Below are 17722 nucleotides of genomic sequence, written 5' to 3' on the forward strand. Positions count from 1 at the left end.
TATATATATACACTTGTGTTTTGCAACTATGCGGTCAAAGTCTGTAATTAAAATATCAAAACAGAGCATCTCATATTAACCTTTACTCAAAATTTCCCATTCAAGTGATTCTTTTTCTCTCAAAAACAAAAAGGCAAATGAATTTCACATTGCAAATATAGTCTGGCGATGGTAGTTCCATCCACATTTTCTGAAAAGCACAATAAATGTTAATGTGCTGTGGTGTATGCTGTCATTTATAAAACTCCCAGTAGTGCTTTAGTTCTCTAGGTAGGCTAAGGTTTGTACTCTAGTGGCTTCTTAAGACGCTTAATACTTAATTTTATTCTTGTCTGCTGTCTGGAACTGCATCCATTAATGCAGCAATTGGCCACTCAATTAAGTCACTGTCTCTCTCTGTGCATCCATAATAATGTGAACCTGAGGCAACTCTGCATTCTAGAATTGTCTAATGGGGTGTTTTTGTCAATACTGTCATCCAGGCAATGGGGAGAGAAAAACAATGTTGTGAAACTATATCATTTTAAATCAAATTTCCAGGTTACGATTATATAGTATCTGTGTGCAGAGTGTTTGTGTCCTTCAGAATGATAGAGACTGTGTTTATAAAAGTTATGAAGTATAATGTCAAGAAAGGAAATTTAAGAAAAACAAATGTGTATGTTTTACTTAAAAGTACACCTAAAAATTAAAATGTATTTACTCAGCCTCGTGTCATTCCAAACCTATATGTACACAAAAACAGATATTTTTAAAAATATCTCTGTGTTTGTGAGAGTGAGTAAATTATGACAGAAGAGCACTATAGATAGTGCCCTTGTACCTAACTCTGATATGTTCCATATTAAAATGATGTCTGATCTATGGAAAAGAAAATGAATTACATTTAGTTTGTGCTCATAATCCATTTGCCTGATTACATGAATACAGTCAGTGACAAAAACAGACCTACAAATATCAGGAGAAATGATGCCGTGACTCAGAAAAGGAATGTGCTTTTTATTTGATAAACATACTAAATTATCTTAAATACTAATATCGGTACATCACCTTCAGAGAACAAACCAGACAGAATTGTGTTGACGTTACACTTGTCGAGGTTTTTCAATTGTGGGCTTTTTCTGGTTCTCTGGTGGGCGGTATAACAGGCGTTTCCATATCCGCCAACGTTACATAAATATGACAAACATGGCCTTGTTTTTATTCAGAATCTTATAAAGGTGAAGCTATCAGAGTTAAAATTGTATTTGTCTCCTAAACCAAATGTTTTTCCCAAACGTTTTTGTCAGCCATTTTTTCCTGCTTCAAATCTTTCACTGAATTCAGTATGAGCTGAATCTTTTCAATTATATTTTGAACGTCATGCTACGAGTTTTGAATGTGCTCTGTTGCATCTGAGATTTGATGCTCTACCCAGAGCGCATGGAACATCAGGAACAGCAAAAAGGGAATGAGGAAAGAGAGAGTGAGAGAAAGAGAAAGAGAGAGAGGCAGTAATGTGATGTACTCCCACACCTTTGCTATTGCTGGATTCTGGTATCTGCACCAGAGCTTCTGGAGTGGGAGTTTCAGATGAAGACAGCACTCAGAGAGGCTGCTACATGTTGGAGTTCCTCACAGCTTCCATGAAAGAAAAGGGATTGCCTTCATTACTTGGCTTTCTTTGAATATTTTCATGGATTTTGAACAGTGATCCTGAATGAATGTGGTGGACTTGAATCTGAAGCTTCTTCACTTTGGGTCGTGATGGAAACCATTGGATGGGAAAATTGACTGGCTGAACTGAACTAGCAACCTTTATAAAGTCTTTATGATAATGGCTCCCCGTAGCTGATTTTTTTTCTCTGTTGCCTTGCTGTGACCATGTTTGCCAGGATCTTCATTCCCAAGAAGCATCGGCAGCGCTTTGACGAGGCAGTTTCTCAGAGTCTCCTCAACCGCATGTGCCGTAGCAAGAGCCTGGGTGATCCCCAAAACAGGCTCCGCCGAAGCCGAAGTCAAGACCACCACGAGCGTCCTCAAGGCTCAAAACGGGCCAGTTCTGTGCCCAGAGATACAGGCGATGACCCGGCCCAACCCGAGCGTGGCCTTAGGAAAAGCACCACCATGATTCCCAGCCACTATGCCACTGGAGCCAACCAGAGGTATGTATCACGCACCTCTTTTATAGGAGTTCCTTTTTTGTGTGTCCTATTATTTCATTTAATGATAAAATTAGCTTTTTCATCTTCCATGCTGGTTTGAAAGGACAATTTTATCCCAAAACACTGCAGGAAGCCTCCTCCAATGCTTAGAACACTGTGTGATATGTGGGAGAATTTGTGTGTGGGTGGGTGAGAGAAGGACTGTTTAGTTGTGTTTGTTTCTGTGCCTCATGCTTACTTACACACACACATGCACGTACTGTCCACATCACAAGCACTTTTTCATATTGTGATCTACTGGTTGGGTGTTTTAGAGTACCGGATATATAATCAGCTTATCACACTATTTTAATCATTAAAAGCGTGACTTAACCTAAAGGGAAGAGTGCCATCATATCATATTCAAGCCATGAAGCAGTTTATCTGAATTTGAGCCAGAACTGAAGCAGATCCTCTTGTCGTTTCGTTTTAAATTTGCTCATGATTCACATTTACAGTATTCCTTTCTATATGTCATTACAATCTATCAATATTATTTATTTGTAAATTGAAAATTATATCAAATATATTACTGGGGAAGTGTCACCCAGAGTGTTTAGGTTATTAAATATTACAGCAAGAGTGAAAATGATGTGCTGATACCCTGTAGACTGTATTCCTTATCTGATAAGCTGCTGCTCTTCAATAAATAATGCTTCCTTGGCTCAGTCCTTATGTAATCCCCATTCAGAGTTTTCTATTTTTTTTTTAATGTCTTTGTTTATATGTCATCTCCTTTCTAATCTGCCATCAGTGCTTGGTTCTGGTGGCTCACCTTATATAAAATGGCACTGCGACAAGAAGCAAATGTTTAGACTGCTTTTACTTATCTCTGTTTACTCAATGGTTCCAGTGTCTCCTTGAGGTGTTGCCACAGCAACCACTAAGGCTAGCTATGCTCTAATGATATGTCATAGGTTTTCTTTAACAAACAGGGAAATCTTAAATCTTCTTCTTAAATAGCTCTTCAAGTGGTGCTTCAGTATACTTGTCTGTTTGGTTTAGTATGTATCATAAGTTGGGATAAATCAATATTTGGATGTTTGGCCTTTGAAATTGATTCATCTTATACTGTCAGTGAACACTGTTACTGTTGTTAGCAACACCCTAACAACCATCTAGTACACCTTAGCAATTGCAAAGCAACACCTTGGCAACTGCTCTTTTGACATGAGCCAGTTAACAACCACCTAGCAATCACACATAACACCCCAACAATGCCTTAGCAACCACCCAGAATACCTTAGCAACTGCAAAGTAACAACTTGGCATCTGCTCTTTTGACATGAGCCACTAAGCAACCACACAGAACACCCCAGCAATGCCATAGCAACCACTCAGAACACCTTAGCAACCACAAAACAACACCTTGGCAAGTGCTCTTTTGACTTAAGCCAATAAGTAACCACCTAACAACCACATAGAACACCCTAGCAACCCTATATCAACCACTCAGAAAAACGTAGCAACTGTAAAGTGCAAAGTATACTTCGGCCGTCCGCGTTCCACAATGGTCGACGCATTGTCTTAGTGACACAATTTTCATCATCAGAATTTCGCGGACGTCCATGTACAACCCAATTTTTGTGACCGTGCAGACAGTCCGCATACAACAGCGCAGATGCAAGGTGAATGTTGAGACCGAATGGGTCAAGTAGGTGGTACTGCGAATGTGTCACGCTCATCCGTGGTTGAGTATACTTTGAAAGCTGTGCGGACGTGGCTGTGTGCGAGACGGAACGGAATGCGGAATTCCGTTATAAGTATATAAGTATACCCGGGCCTTAAAGCAACTGCTGGGAACTGCTCCTTTGACTTGGACCAGTAAACAGTCACTTAGCAACCAGCTAGCACATTTCTGCAATTCCCTAGCGACATCCTAGAACACCTTAGCAACCATAAAGCAACACCTTAGAAACTGCTCTTTTGACTTGAGCCAGTAAACAACCACCTAGCAACCATGCAGATCACCCCGGCAATGCCCTAGCAACCAACCAGAAGACCATAGCAACCGCAAAACAACACCACAACAAGCGTTTTGACCTAGCCAGTAAGTAGCCACAGTAAATACCCCAGCAAATCCCTAGCAACTGTCTAGAACACCCCAGCAAAGCCATAGCAGCCACCTGAAACACCCCAGAAACTGCAAAATAACACCATGACAACTTTTTGACCTGGGCCAGTAAGTAACCACCAAGAACACCCCAGCAAAGCCCTAGAAACCACCCAGAACACCAAATAACAAGTGTTATTATGACCTGGGCCAATAAGTAACCACCCAGAACATCCCAGCAAAGCCCTATCAACCACCGAGAACACCTTAGAAACTGCAAAGCAACACCATGGCAACTGTTATTTTGACATGGGCCAGTAAGAAACCACACAGACGACTTTAGCAACAATCAAAAAATAACTCAAAACACCTTAGCAACTGCATAGCAACCACACACTACAGCCAAACACTGTGGCATTAAGTTTTGTCCAGACGAGCGCAAGTCATTTTCTCATTTTGAATACAAGTATTGAATATTATGTGAGTATTTAACATACCTACACTCAGTCAGTACAGTCAGTAATGCCTCTCTTGTTTCCTCAGCAGAACCATCCGTGTGTACAGGGGTAAGAAGAGTTTTGGGTTTACTCTGAGAGGTCATGCTCCAGTGTGTATCGACTCAGTAATGCCAGGTGCGTATGAATGATTGTCACGTCTACCCGTAAGCACTTGCAATCTTTCATTATTAATTAGAGTGAAAACAGCACTGACTCTCAGGTGAGTCAGGCTTTTCTTTTTCTGAAGGTTTGTGATCTGACCCAGAATTTTACATCCTGCCACCTAGGATACAGATCTAATGAATTTTTGCTGTCATATTTTTGCCAACAGCCACTGATCAAGTAAAGATGCTCTCTTTATATAAATCACCATCTTCCAGGACACGACGTGTTTTGTTACTAAGAATTTGTGCCACGTTGAGGGTCATATCGCTGTAGGCTACAAAGGCGGCTGTAATAAAAAGGCATATAGAAAGCACAGCTGGGGTCAGTGGTTTATTTTCAAGGGGAATGGAGCGTTGCAGTTTTTTTGTTGTTGGTGGTACATTGTGAAAAGGAAGGAGTGGGCTGTTGTACTAATGAGCAAGCTTTGGGTACATTTGTATTGAAGTCTGCACGATTGCACTGAGTGGACAGAGGGCGGTAAGTGTGTGAGTGTCTGTATGACGATATTCGCCCACTGCAGGCCTGTGTTAAAGCTAGTTAACACTGACTCAGCTGCCTGTGTGGGGCTGCTTATAAAAACAGGTAGGAGTCTAGCATTGTGATGAAAAAACAGATTACATTCCCTTTCAGACCTTTGTCGGGATATCTTGTAGTGTTTTAATTACAACCGATCACAAAGGACAGGTTTCATTCTCAGTCCTAAATCCATGTTTTCCCATTACAGGTAGTCCAGCCGAGGCATGTGGCCTTAAACCAGGAGACCGCATATTGTTCCTCAATGGCCTAGACATGAGGTGTGTTTATTTTTGTTATGCTGTGATGATGCTTTAAAAGTTGCATATCAGTTAATATGATATATTACAGTAGATACTCTGGTAAACTTATCTAAGAATACACAATGAATTAAGTGATTTCTCAGAAACATGTAATCAAGTTAACCTAATGTGTCGTAATTTCACCTAACCTAATCATTTTATTTGCAATACCATTAAAAAGCTTGGGGTCATAATGTATATTTTTTTAATTAAGTCAGCTTTTATTCAGTAAGGACACATTAAAATGATCAACAGTGACAGTAAAGACAATGATTTTTAAAAATGCTGTTCTTTTGAATTTTCTATACATCAAAGAATCCTAAAAAAATAAAACGGTTGTCTCAAAAATATTAAAGGATTAGTTCACTTCTGAATTAAAATTTCCTCATAATTTCCTCACCCCCATGTCATCCAAGATGTTCATGTCTTTCTTTCTTCAGTCGAAAAGAAATTAAGGTTTTTGAGGAAAACATTCCAGGGTTTTTCTCAATATAGTGGACTTCAGTGGGGTTCACTGGGTGGAAGGTCCAAATTGCAGCTTCAGTGCAGCTTCAAAGCGTTCTACATCGCCCTACGTAAAGGGCGTTTGACCTTCTTTGCATGTTCACTTTGTAAACACTGGGTCGGTACTTCTGCAGCGATGTAGGACGATTTTGAAGTTGGAAGAGAAAATGAGATGGGAGTTTTTCGACCTTTTTTATTTGTCACATACATGGTTATATAGAGAATATATGACCAGCAGTGAAATGTAAGTTTGTGTCAGTTAAACACGAATTGGTAAAATGATATCACTGGTTTCATTTAATTCTTACTGTATAAATTAATCAGCCTTGTCTTTCTGCTAACACAGGATGGCTAGCTCTCTCTCTCTCTCTCTCTCTTTGTGAATCTCATGGATTTTCTGCTCATTATTCAGTGCGGATCTTCTGCAGGTCTATGTAGAGAGGCAGCGGTCTCTAGACAGTTGTAGTCAGTGGTTCTTGATGGCTCAGAGGTTGTTAAATTACGCCCTTCTGGGTTAAAGTGACACTCATTTTCTGAATATATCTCTTAAAGCCACTTCACTTTCATCTTGGTCTGAGTCGTGATAAACTAAAAGATGAGTTGCTTTGGGTGAGTACTTTTGATTAAACTTTAATATCATACCATTTTTAAATGTAATTTATTGCTGTGATGGAAAATCTGAATTTTCAGGGGCCATTAATCTAGTTTTCAGTTTCACATGATCCTTCAGAAATCAATTAAAAAAGTAAGTTATTTTAATAATAATAATAATAATAAAAATATAAAATCTTACTGATCCCAAACTTTTCAATGTTAGTTTCCATGGCTTATTAATTATCTGGTTTATCCTCGCTAGTTTGTTGATTCATATTTAGCCTTTTACTCTGTCCCTAATCCTTTAAGCAGCAAGGCCTTTTTCAAAATTGACAATAATAAGAAATGTTTTCTTGAGCACCAAATCAGCATATTAGAAAGTTTTCTGAAGGTTTATGTGAGACTGAAGACTGGAGTAATGGCTGCTGAAAATTCAGCTTTACCTTCACAGGAATAAATGGTGTTTTAAAATATATCAAATTATATAATATATTATTTTTTAATTAATTTTAATATTTTACAATATTACAGTTTTTCCTGTATTTTTGATTAAATAAATGCAGCTTTGGTGAGCATAAGTGACTTTTCGACAAAAGACAAGTAACACAGAGACCTTTTAGTATTTTTAGTATTTTATGGGACTGTTATATGATGATTTGAAGGGTGTTATTTTGAGAGGTAACAATATGGTGATGAGTAAAGTTGTTAGTTATGTTGGAAACAAGCTATTATTAGATTAAATATTAATATTATGCATTTACATTATTCTGCTGCTCCTTAACAAACCACAAGCTTTCTCAGATCGTTTGTTTAGGCCTACATGTAAATCAGTTTCCCGTGGCCATGGGAAATTGTTAATCTCAAGAGCACACTAATTTACTTCATACTGCCTCCGTGGGACTGACAAGCATAGAATTGTCAATAAAAAATGTCCACCTACTGTACATTTATATTTAAGAGTTATTTAAGAGAACATGCTATTTGCACCCCATTTTGCCCTATATTATATTATACACATTATTTAATTTGATCACACATTAATTCTATTCTGTGTACATTTAGGAACTGCTCCCATGAGAAGGTGGTGTCCATGCTGCAGGGCAGTGGCGCCATGCCCACTCTAATGGTGGAAGAGGGCCCTGTAGACTATCCGCTCTCAGATTCAGAGCCAGAGGAGACCCCCACCATCCCCCGCTCGCGTTCCCCGGCCCTCAGCTCCCTGCAGTGGGTAGCTGAGATCCTGCCTCCCAGCATCCGTGTGCACGGCCGTACCTTCAGCCAGCAACTTCAACACCTCCTCACCCTACAAGAAAGATATACCATTTGCAAAGCTCTGGAGACCTTCTTCCAGCACAGGTCAGGTCAAAATTCATCATAGCTGAGTGGGAGAAGACACATGACTTTAGTGTTATATTAGCTGAGGAAGGCAGTACTGAGATTAAATACTGTTTTATCAAAGTAAAAATGAATTGTAAATGTGGCTCCCAGCATGCTTGTGATTAGAGATTAGATTTGGTGGTTGCTTTTGGAGTTGTTTGAGTCTCAACTTCGACTATAATAACAGTACATATGCTGTTGTTACATGCAGGTCAAGAGTTTGGAATAATTTAATTGTAAAATTTATATAGAGATTTTTTTAATGTTGTTGAAGACTCTTCTGCTCACTAAGGCTGCATTTATTTTATGATGTACAACAAAAAACATTAATATTGGGAAATATTATTACAATTTAAAAGAACTGTTTTTGATGTAATATATTTTAAAATGTAATTTATTGCTTTGATGGCATCGCTGAATTTTTAGCAGTCATTACTTCAGTGTCACATGATCCTTCAGAAATCATTCTAATATGCTGATTTGCTGCTCCAAATATATATATTTTTTTACTATTATCAATGCTGAAAATTGTTTTTGCTGCTTAATATTTTCGTGTAAAAATGATACACTACCATTCAAAAGTTTGGGGAAAGTAAGATTTAAAAAAGAGAAAGCAAAACTTTTATTCAGCAAGGGCAAATTAAATTGATCAAAAGCGACAGTAAAGACATTTATACAGTGACAAATGATTTCTATAATCTTCAAATAGATTCTGTTCTTTTCATCTTTCTATTAATCAAAGAATCTTGAAAAAATATATCATGATTTCCACAAAAATATTAAGCAGCAAAACTGTTTTTATCATTGGTATTAATACGAATCATTATTGATAATTGAGTACCAATAATAATAACTGAGCACCAAAATTAGTATATTAGAATGATTTCTGACCAATGCGATGTTTGACAAAAAAGCATACGAGTAAGAAATGTGTTAGCCAATTATAGGCAACAGAGCTAATTAACACTTATAGATTGTAACCATCCTGCCATATGATTACAAATATCATAGCATACTGTTCCCACAGTGAGGGATTTTCTGCCGCTTGGCAGCAGCAAGGCAAATATGAAAAGCATTAAAAAAATAGCTTCAGCCTCAAGCACAAATAGATACTCATGATCAGGAACAATCTGTGGGTTCTTCCAAATTTAATAAATAATGCTCACTGGTGCGACTGCTTGCTGAGAGAGCAGCCCAATTATTTCTAAAATGGCTCCCTCTGTTGCATGTAAACAGGAATGTGGACACACTCATTGTAGACGTGTTTCCAGTGCTGGACACTCCAGCCAAGCAGCTGATTTGGCAGTTCATTTACCAGCTGCTGACCTACGAGGAACAGGAACACTGCAAGAGCAAGATCGCCCGCTTCCTGGGCTTCAAGAGTGCAGGTTAGCTGTGAGTTTACTGTGTGAACGTCAGTGGTTTTCTGTCCTGAATGTATTCTGATTGTGAATTTTTATTACCGCAGAACCAGAGGTAGGTCCAGAAACCCACAGACGGAGCAGCTCCATGCGAGTGTCAGGTACCTCTCACAAAAACACTGTGAGAGAGAGAAGCTCAGATGACTGCATTATCGGCACTCACCTGGGAATGGGTATGATATTTTCCCCTGTCAGTGTTTTGGTTTTAGACTAAAAAGCAGGGTCCAGAATGAACTTTTCCCACACTAAACATATGAAAACATGACATTATAATATTGTATAAAATAATTATTTTATTCATTATATGTACATATACACTACAATTCAGTTTTGGGGCCGGTACATTTCTCACCCCCATGTTTTTAAAAGAAGTCTCTTATGTTTACCAAGACTGCATTTATTTGGTCAATAAACAGTAAAAATCATAATATTGTAAAATATTATTACAATTTAAAATAAATATTTTATATTTATTATTATTATTATCAAGGTGAAAACACTTTATGCATTTTTTCAGGATTCTTTGGTCAATAGAAAATTTAAAAGAATGGGTTTAATTTGAAATACCTTTATATTTATATAAAAATGTAACAAATTTTACATATTTGTAAAAATTTGAACATTTGAAAAATGTATAACATTATAAATATCTTTACTGGCACAAATTTTGATAAATTTAATGCATATTTGCTGAATAAAAGTGTTAGTTTCTTTAAAAAAAATCTTTCTTACCCCCCAGTCTTATGAATAGTAGTGTAACATATTTATTATTTTCTTGCCAAAATCAGTTTTTACTCTTATTTGATACTTGATGATTGTTGGATTATTGGACATTTTAGAGCCTGCTGATAATATGACATAGAATTGACATTGATATAGGCCAATAAGTTTATATAGAATACTGTTTATGCTACTCATTGCTCCATCGTAACACTGTTTCAGATAGCCATGCCATCCCAGCAGGCACCGGACGTCAATATAATGTCAGGTTGACGATGGACCCCAATCTCGGACAGACGTTGCATTTTGGTTGAGAATGAAAATGGGGTTGACGTCAGTATTTGACATCAATTTGACGCCGACTTAATGTTGGATTTTGGTTACACAACCTAAAAACAACTAAATATCAACGCCAGCTGACGTCGATATTGGACATCAAATTAACATTGACATTAGATGTTGAATTGACATTGAATTTTGGTCACCCGACGTCACAACCGAAATTGAACCAAATATCAACGTCTTATGACATTGTGTGCCTGCTGGGATACTGTCACTCTTGTGGGGTAAACAAATAGTCAGAACTGTTCTCAGCCATGTTTATGATTCACCATGCAGCATCTATTAGGCAAAAGCTATAAACTGCTTGCAAGCGCTGTGCGCCTCTCAGCCACCTATACCACCCAGACCCGCTGCTAAAGCTGACTGCCCTCAGTTTCTATTTAGCTCCTGAAGGGCAAGCAGCTTTCTATGCACATGTTCTGTTTCTGGACAGCACTTTCTCTGTGTCTCAGGAACATTCACTGACCCTGTGACTCCAGAGGAAAGACAGTGTGGGGATGGGACTTCCTTCCCAGAGTCCCCAGATCTCAGCCACGTGGGTACCATTTACTGCTCATCCACAATTCATAGCGCTGTCATCACTGCTGTTATGAAATCATCTCATCTAACCATGCCCCAACCCATAGATGTCAGGAGTGTACACGGAGCTTGAGAACGTGTATCCCGGGAAGAGCAACCAGTCTCTCCAGAGTCACTCCTCACCCAGGGCTGTCGGCATGGGCCACGCTGAGAACAATACATACACTCAGTCTTTCACACACAGTAACACAGGTATTCTGATCTTATTCTGACATCCACAACTGTCACATGGTGCCTCTAAAAAAGAGACAGCCATGATTATGATGACAGATACTACGATAATGGCTGTGCAGGACCTGTGTGACCATTTGGCACTAAATGTGCTTGCTTATGTAGTGAATGTAAGATACAACGTGGGGTTTTCAAACTGGAGTCCAGGGAGCCACAAGGAGCTGGTAGGGGAATACTTCTAAAGCATTTATTAATCTTAGTTAACGCTAATTTCAACTAAATCAAAATAAAAAATCTGTTAACATTAGTTAATGAACCTGAGCTAACATGAACTAAAAATGAGTTGTATTTTTATCAACTAATATTAAAAAAGATGAATAAATATTGTAATAAATGTATGGCTCATTGTTAGTTATGGGACTTTATTGTAAAGTGTTACCATAATTTCTTTAACATTATTACAGTTTTTTTTTCTTGGCTTTCTAAAGACTAGTTGGTTATCATTAACTGTAATTATATATATATATATATATATATATATATATACTTTTTTTTTTTTTTTTTTTATATTATAAGTTCATTTCATTTTTCATTTCATTTTTCAATGTTTCTTCAGATTTGGATGATAATTCTAACATTAAAATGGGTGTCATCTCCAATTGAAATTTAATATTTTACAGATAATATTATAACTGTTTGTTTTGCAATGACAATATATGAGCCAGTTATTTTAGAGGTCCCGTACAAGAAGGGCCATGGCAAGTTTGAAAATCCCAAATTTAATGTATTAGGATGTTGTAGTTCTTGGTCTTGGTCATTTTAAAACTTTTTAGAACATTTATTAAGATCTCTCATAAGTGTACTATAAATGTTCCTCATGAGTTTGTTCATTTTGCAGGGAACTGTAAGTCAGGCCTCTCTCTTTCATGGACTGAATCTTTTCCTGGCCCTCAGTTCGAGCCTTACCAGCAGACTGTTCCTTCTCCAGACAGTGTGGACTCTAATCCTTATGTTAGTTTTGACAGCCCCCCAGCCTCCCCCTTGCCTTCTGATGAGCCCAGTCCTCTGCCCCAGCGCAGGAAGCTGTTTACCTTCTCACGGCCACCTCGCAGCCGAGACACTGACAAGTTCCTGGATGCTCTGAGCGAGCAGTTGGGCCACAGGGTCAATATCGTGGATGACTTTAAAGGAGGGGAGAATGACTATGAGGAGGTTTGTGCCAGACACAGCCAATTAAATGTCACAAAAATATAATAATAAAATAATCACAAACAAGCATTTATTTATATAAATTATACACAAAATTATCATTATTTTTTTTCTATCCATTCTCCAAAACACTTGTCTTGAAGGGTCATATTTAATTTAATTTAATTTAATTTAATATTTTAATTGTTTAGTTTAGTTTTTTTTGTTTAATTTTATTCACATTTCATATTTATTTATTTATTAATTAATTTATTTATTTATTTTCCATCTTTAAACACTTTTCATATGTAAGGTCACATTTTTTATTTTATTTTATTTTTTATTTTAAGATGAGCCTTATATACATTTATGTTTCATACATGTTTTTGCTTTTCAAAGCCCTAATTGTCTTTGTGACACTGGCAGATGAGTTTCCAGGATGACCAGGAAGTGAACATGCTGCCTCATGAGTTAAGCAGTGCCAGCAGTGAAGACCACAGCAGCAGCGAAGACTCCACCTCAGTCTCCTACTCCTCAGGCTCTGACCACATCCCTCCTCCCCCACAGAGTCCTCCGCCTCCGCCACCTCCCATCCAGTTCACCGACCCACCGTCGCCCCTGCCCCTCACCCCAGAGCACTTGCCCCAACCTCCCCCAGCCTTCCAGCACCACCCCATCATAGCTCCACCCCCACCTCCACCTCGGTCCTTCCTTACTAACCGCCCCCCGTTGCACAAGGTGCTGCCCACCCGTGAGGAGTTCAGGGCCCAGCACACCCATCCTCGACGCTCCTCTCCCCAGCCCAGCGCTCAATCCGTTCTGCAGCTGCACCAACCAAAGGCTCACCCCATCCTACAGTCAACCCCGCACACCTCCCCTCAACCCCCGCACGCAACCACACAGCACACTCACCTGCGGCATCCCACCCAGTCAGTCTACCAGAGCAGGCAGACCTCTGCTTCCAGAACCTCCCCTAACCTGACCAAACAAAAGAGCCTCCATTCCCAACAAAGCTATGAAGGCACACTCTCAACCAAGGTTCCCCCACCACCACCACCGCCACCTCCTTTACCCCCACCTTGTGGTCCTCCACCTTTGCCCAAAGCCAGCCCGAAAGCCTCTGACAACAACCACATGAGCGTTAAAAGACTGCGCTGGCAGCAGGTGGAGAACTCTGAAGGAACTATCTGGGGACAGGTTGGTTGGTGATACATAACAACCACAGTGTACATCAGAACCATGGTGAAGTGTAGGTGCAGGTCATGTGATCCATTATTAAGTAGTGATAATCTGTTTTCTAGCTTGGAGATGATCCTGACTATCATAAACTCAGTGACATGGTCAAGTACCTGGATCTGGATCTGTACTTCGGCACACAGAGGAATTCCAGTAAGTTCTCTATTTTGTTATAGCTAGTTCAATGTAGTATTGCATGTATTCATCATCACCCATTTTTCACACAGTGCTGTGAAAGAGTGTTTGCCCCCCATCTGATTTTCTGTGTTTTTACACTGAATGTCTTCAAATCATCAATCAAAACCTATGAATTTAAAACAAAACCCTTCATGAACCATAAAAAAAACACAACAAAATGCAATTCTTCTTGTAGTTATTATTTGAGTGTATCACGGTGAAGGAATTTAGTTTTTTCATAATTTAAAAATTACATTTTTTAACGCAATATAATTATATTTCTTAATTAATGATATTAGTTTATTTTATTATTTATTTAAATAATACAATTTATTACACTACTATTCAAAAGTATGGTGAAAGATTTTTGTAATGTTTTTTTTTTTTATAAAAATAAATAAAAAGCAGCTGCCATTAAAGTCTTAAGTGTCAATATGTGCTTATAGTGCTCAAAAATTATATCTTTTCAATGTAGAAAATGGTTGTGCTGCTTAATATATTTCTTTGTAACATTATAAATGTCTTTGCTGTCACTTTTGATCAATTTAATGCATCATTGCTGAGTAAAAGTACTAATTTCTTAAAAAAAATAAATTATTTACCCCAAACTTTTGTTACGATTTATATGGCATTTAAACATGTCATCATGTAATATAATATAAAGCAATATAATACTGTATACTTTACACTAGAAATTCAGACGGGGGAAAGTCTTTTAGAGACACTTAACAACATCTCAACATTGTCTGTATATTGCAGTCTTCATCCACATGTGGCATCCGTTTTGTAGCTTGTCATTTTGATGGTGAAAATGAACTCAATTACCTTGTCTATTTTTGTACTTTTCAGCTCATCTCTCATGGAGAGCTATATTTGTCTCAGATCCCATCATTCTCATCCAGTTATTGGCATCTTACAGCTTCTTTTCAGTCTCATAACCCTTCATACAGTATATTGTCTCCAGTACTGGTGCGAGGAGAGCTCATGCTTACACTGTTATTAAATGTGTCAGTCTCTCTTCCAGAGCCCACTTTCCTGCCCGAGAACTTTAAAAAGAAAGACGTGGTTGAGATTCTCTCCCATAAAAAGGCCTACAATGCTTGTGAGTATGAGTGGGGTTGTGTTAAAGTGCTCTGGGTTGAGTCAGGTTTGTTGTCACATGTGACGTAGATGTGTAGGAGTAGGTTAAAGAGGTGCTGTAGGTATTTGCTGCTGTAGCATCTGTGTGGGAATTTTCCCAATGAGAAGCTTAAGAATCCATGTCTCATCACATTTGCTGCCTTGTTCAGCTATCCTCATAGCGCATCTGAAGCTGTCCCCGAAGGAACTGCGAGAAATTCTCATGACCATGAGCACCGAGCGTCTGGAACCCGCACACATTAAACAACTGTTGCTTTACGCTCCCGATGACGAGGAGGTAAAACGGTTTCAGCATTATGACCAGGACCCTGCCAAGCTCAGCGAGCCCGACAAGTTTGTCCTACAGGTGCTGTTTTACCTGAGTTCCAGCTGGTTTACCAGTCATAATTCATGTAAATATTAATAGATTCTTGTGGGCTTGTTCTACAGATGCTACTAGTTCCTGAGTATAAAACCAGATTGAGGAGTCTTCTTTTTAAGACCACCGTGCAGGAGAAAACAGAAGAAATGAGAGGCGCATATGAATGCATATACAAAGCCTCATTAGAGCTTAAAAACAGCAAGAGGTTGGCCAAGATCCTGGAGGTAAAACACTTAATTGAATTATAAATCTTTTATCTTTTATAAATCTTCTGCAGAGGAGTTCATTTAAATATTATTCTGACAGTATGTACTCTTTTCGTGTTTTTAGTTTGTTTTAGCAATGGGAAATTATCTGAACAATGGTCAACCCAAGACGAATAAAACAACAGGATTCAAAATTAATTTTCTTACTGAGGTATGTTTGCAATAATTACTGAGAAAACATTGCAATGTTTTTATTAAATATTGTTCATATGATGTTTTTTATGTTTATTCTAATAATGAATTATAATACTCCCCAGCTGAACACAACAAAAACTGTCGATGGAAAGTCAACTTTCCTCCATATTCTTGCCAAATCATTATGCCAACACTTCCCAGAACTCCTCAACTTCGCCAGGGACCTCATAACAGTGCCACTAGCTGCCAAAGGTAAGGCATCAGAACAACTTCCTGTTAGATATTTGTATATACTGTACACCACTGTTCAGAAGTCTGGGGTCGGTAAGAATTTTTAAATGTTTTTTAAATAAGTCTCTCATGCTCACCAAGGTTGCATGTATTTGATCAAAAATACAGTAAAAACAATAATATTGTGTAATACATTTCATATTATTATCAATGTTGACAAAAATTGTGATGCTTAATATTTTTGTGGAAACCATGGTACATTTTTTTTTTCAGGATTGTTTGATAAATAAAAAGTTTGAAAGAACAGCATTTATTTGCAATAGAAATATGTTGTAACATCTTTACCTGATCAATTTAATGCATCCTTGCTGAAAAAAAAAGTTTTAATTTCTTTAAAAGAAATCGTACTGACCTCAATAATGTTATTTTCTGCTGTTGGTTTTTGTGGAAATGCAGACATAATATTTGCAAAAATATAAATTAAATGTATTGAAAAATAATTGGTGTTGACATATTTTCACTGTAAATGCAGTCAATCAAAGGACCATTACTGCTGAGCTCAGTGACCTTCACTCTACCATCCAGGAAATAAGAACCGCCTGTGTGAAAATCCCAGCTACTGCAGAGGATCGCTTCGCATCGGTTTTGAGTGTATCCACCAACCAACAGCATTTTTAGAATGAGTTTGTTAGTGAAAAGAATAAAAACACATATCCTGTGAGAATATGTATATTGAACTTCCGTTGCAGTGTGTATCAGCCCTTGACTCTGATGTTAGAGCTTTCTGGAAAACTGTCATCCAGCTGTGCAGTCCCTAGACTCCTTGCAGCAAAGAGCAATGGATGAGTTTCATAAAGTGGCCTCGTATTTTGGAGAAGACAGTAAAGCCACGACCACAGAAACCTTCTTTGGCATCTTTGCTGAATTTATCTCCAAATTTGAGGTGAGTTTCTGAAATGCTGCCGTTTTCACAGATGAAATGACACCATGTCATGAAATAAGAGTTTGCTGTGTTTCTATTCAACAGAGAGCACTGAGTGAGACGCAAGGAACAGAAAACCCCAGAAGCCCCCGAATAGCTTCGCCGCTGGCATGGTGAAACCAACAGCATCTGCTGTTTCGAACCCAGAATGCCCATGTGCCAATAAAAACAGGGAACTTGATAGCGTGAAAGGAAACAAACCTTACTTTAAATGTCTTGGATGAATTAAAAATATCTTTAGAATAAATATATATCTATTTTATACTGAACTTCAGCGTGTTTGTCAAGAAAGTATATTAATATAATCTAATTAATAATTTTGTTTTGAGATTTCCAGCTGCTAGAGAATGTAACAGGAACATGAGCACTTCAGGTGGAGAGGATTGATGGTGTTTTTGATGGTATATTTTGGAAACCGAGGTGAATGAATGTTTTCATGATGAACTTACTCATCCTCAAGCCAAATGTGTTTTAACACACACACACACACACACACACACACACACAGTTTCAAATGAGTTTTAAATTCTTCACAGTATTAGTGTTTTATTGTTGTACTCCATTGTGATACGCCGATACTATAGC

At 38.1% G+C, this 17722-nt stretch overlaps 1 protein-coding gene across 6 annotated transcripts in view; it reads left to right on the forward strand.

Annotated features, from left to right (window-relative positions):
* The window catches only part of LOC107699877 (delphilin), a 25240-nt gene extending 7862 nt beyond the window's left edge, over positions 1–17378 (forward strand). For 3 of the 6 annotated variants that reach the window (XM_016501295.1, XM_016501297.1, XM_016501298.1), the window contains 19 exons: positions 1875–2144; positions 4783–4868; positions 5623–5692; positions 7874–8167; positions 9425–9576; positions 9657–9782; positions 11124–11206; positions 11298–11442; positions 12320–12633; positions 13036–13806; positions 13911–13998; positions 15035–15124; positions 15312–15508; positions 15592–15747; positions 15854–15940; positions 16047–16176; positions 16688–16806; positions 16934–17098; positions 17183–17378. In XM_016501295.1, the coding sequence (XP_016356781.1) occupies positions 1875–2144; positions 4783–4868; positions 5623–5692; positions 7874–8167; positions 9425–9576; positions 9657–9782; positions 11124–11206; positions 11298–11442; positions 12320–12633; positions 13036–13806; positions 13911–13998; positions 15035–15124; positions 15312–15508; positions 15592–15747; positions 15854–15940; positions 16047–16176; positions 16688–16806; positions 16934–17098; positions 17183–17254 (3415 nt within the window). In that variant the 3' untranslated portion in view covers positions 17255–17378. Of the gene's footprint in view, positions 1–1603; positions 2145–4782; positions 4869–5622; positions 5693–7873; positions 8168–9424; positions 9577–9656; positions 9783–11123; positions 11207–11297; positions 11443–12319; positions 12634–13035; positions 13807–13910; positions 13999–15034; positions 15125–15311; positions 15509–15591; positions 15748–15853; positions 15941–16046; positions 16177–16687; positions 16807–16933; positions 17099–17182 lie in introns of those variants that run through there. The other 3 variants (XM_016501296.1, XM_016501300.1, XM_016501299.1) reach the window with 3 other exon arrangements.
* The last annotated feature ends 344 nt before the right edge of the window (positions 17379–17722 follow it).

Source organism: Sinocyclocheilus anshuiensis, unplaced genomic scaffold (genome assembly GCF_001515605.1).
Source record: "Sinocyclocheilus anshuiensis isolate Anshui unplaced genomic scaffold, SAMN03320099.WGS_v1.1 scaffold1280, whole genome shotgun sequence".
In the NCBI taxonomy this organism is placed as follows: Eukaryota; Metazoa; Chordata; class Actinopteri; order Cypriniformes; family Cyprinidae; genus Sinocyclocheilus; species Sinocyclocheilus anshuiensis.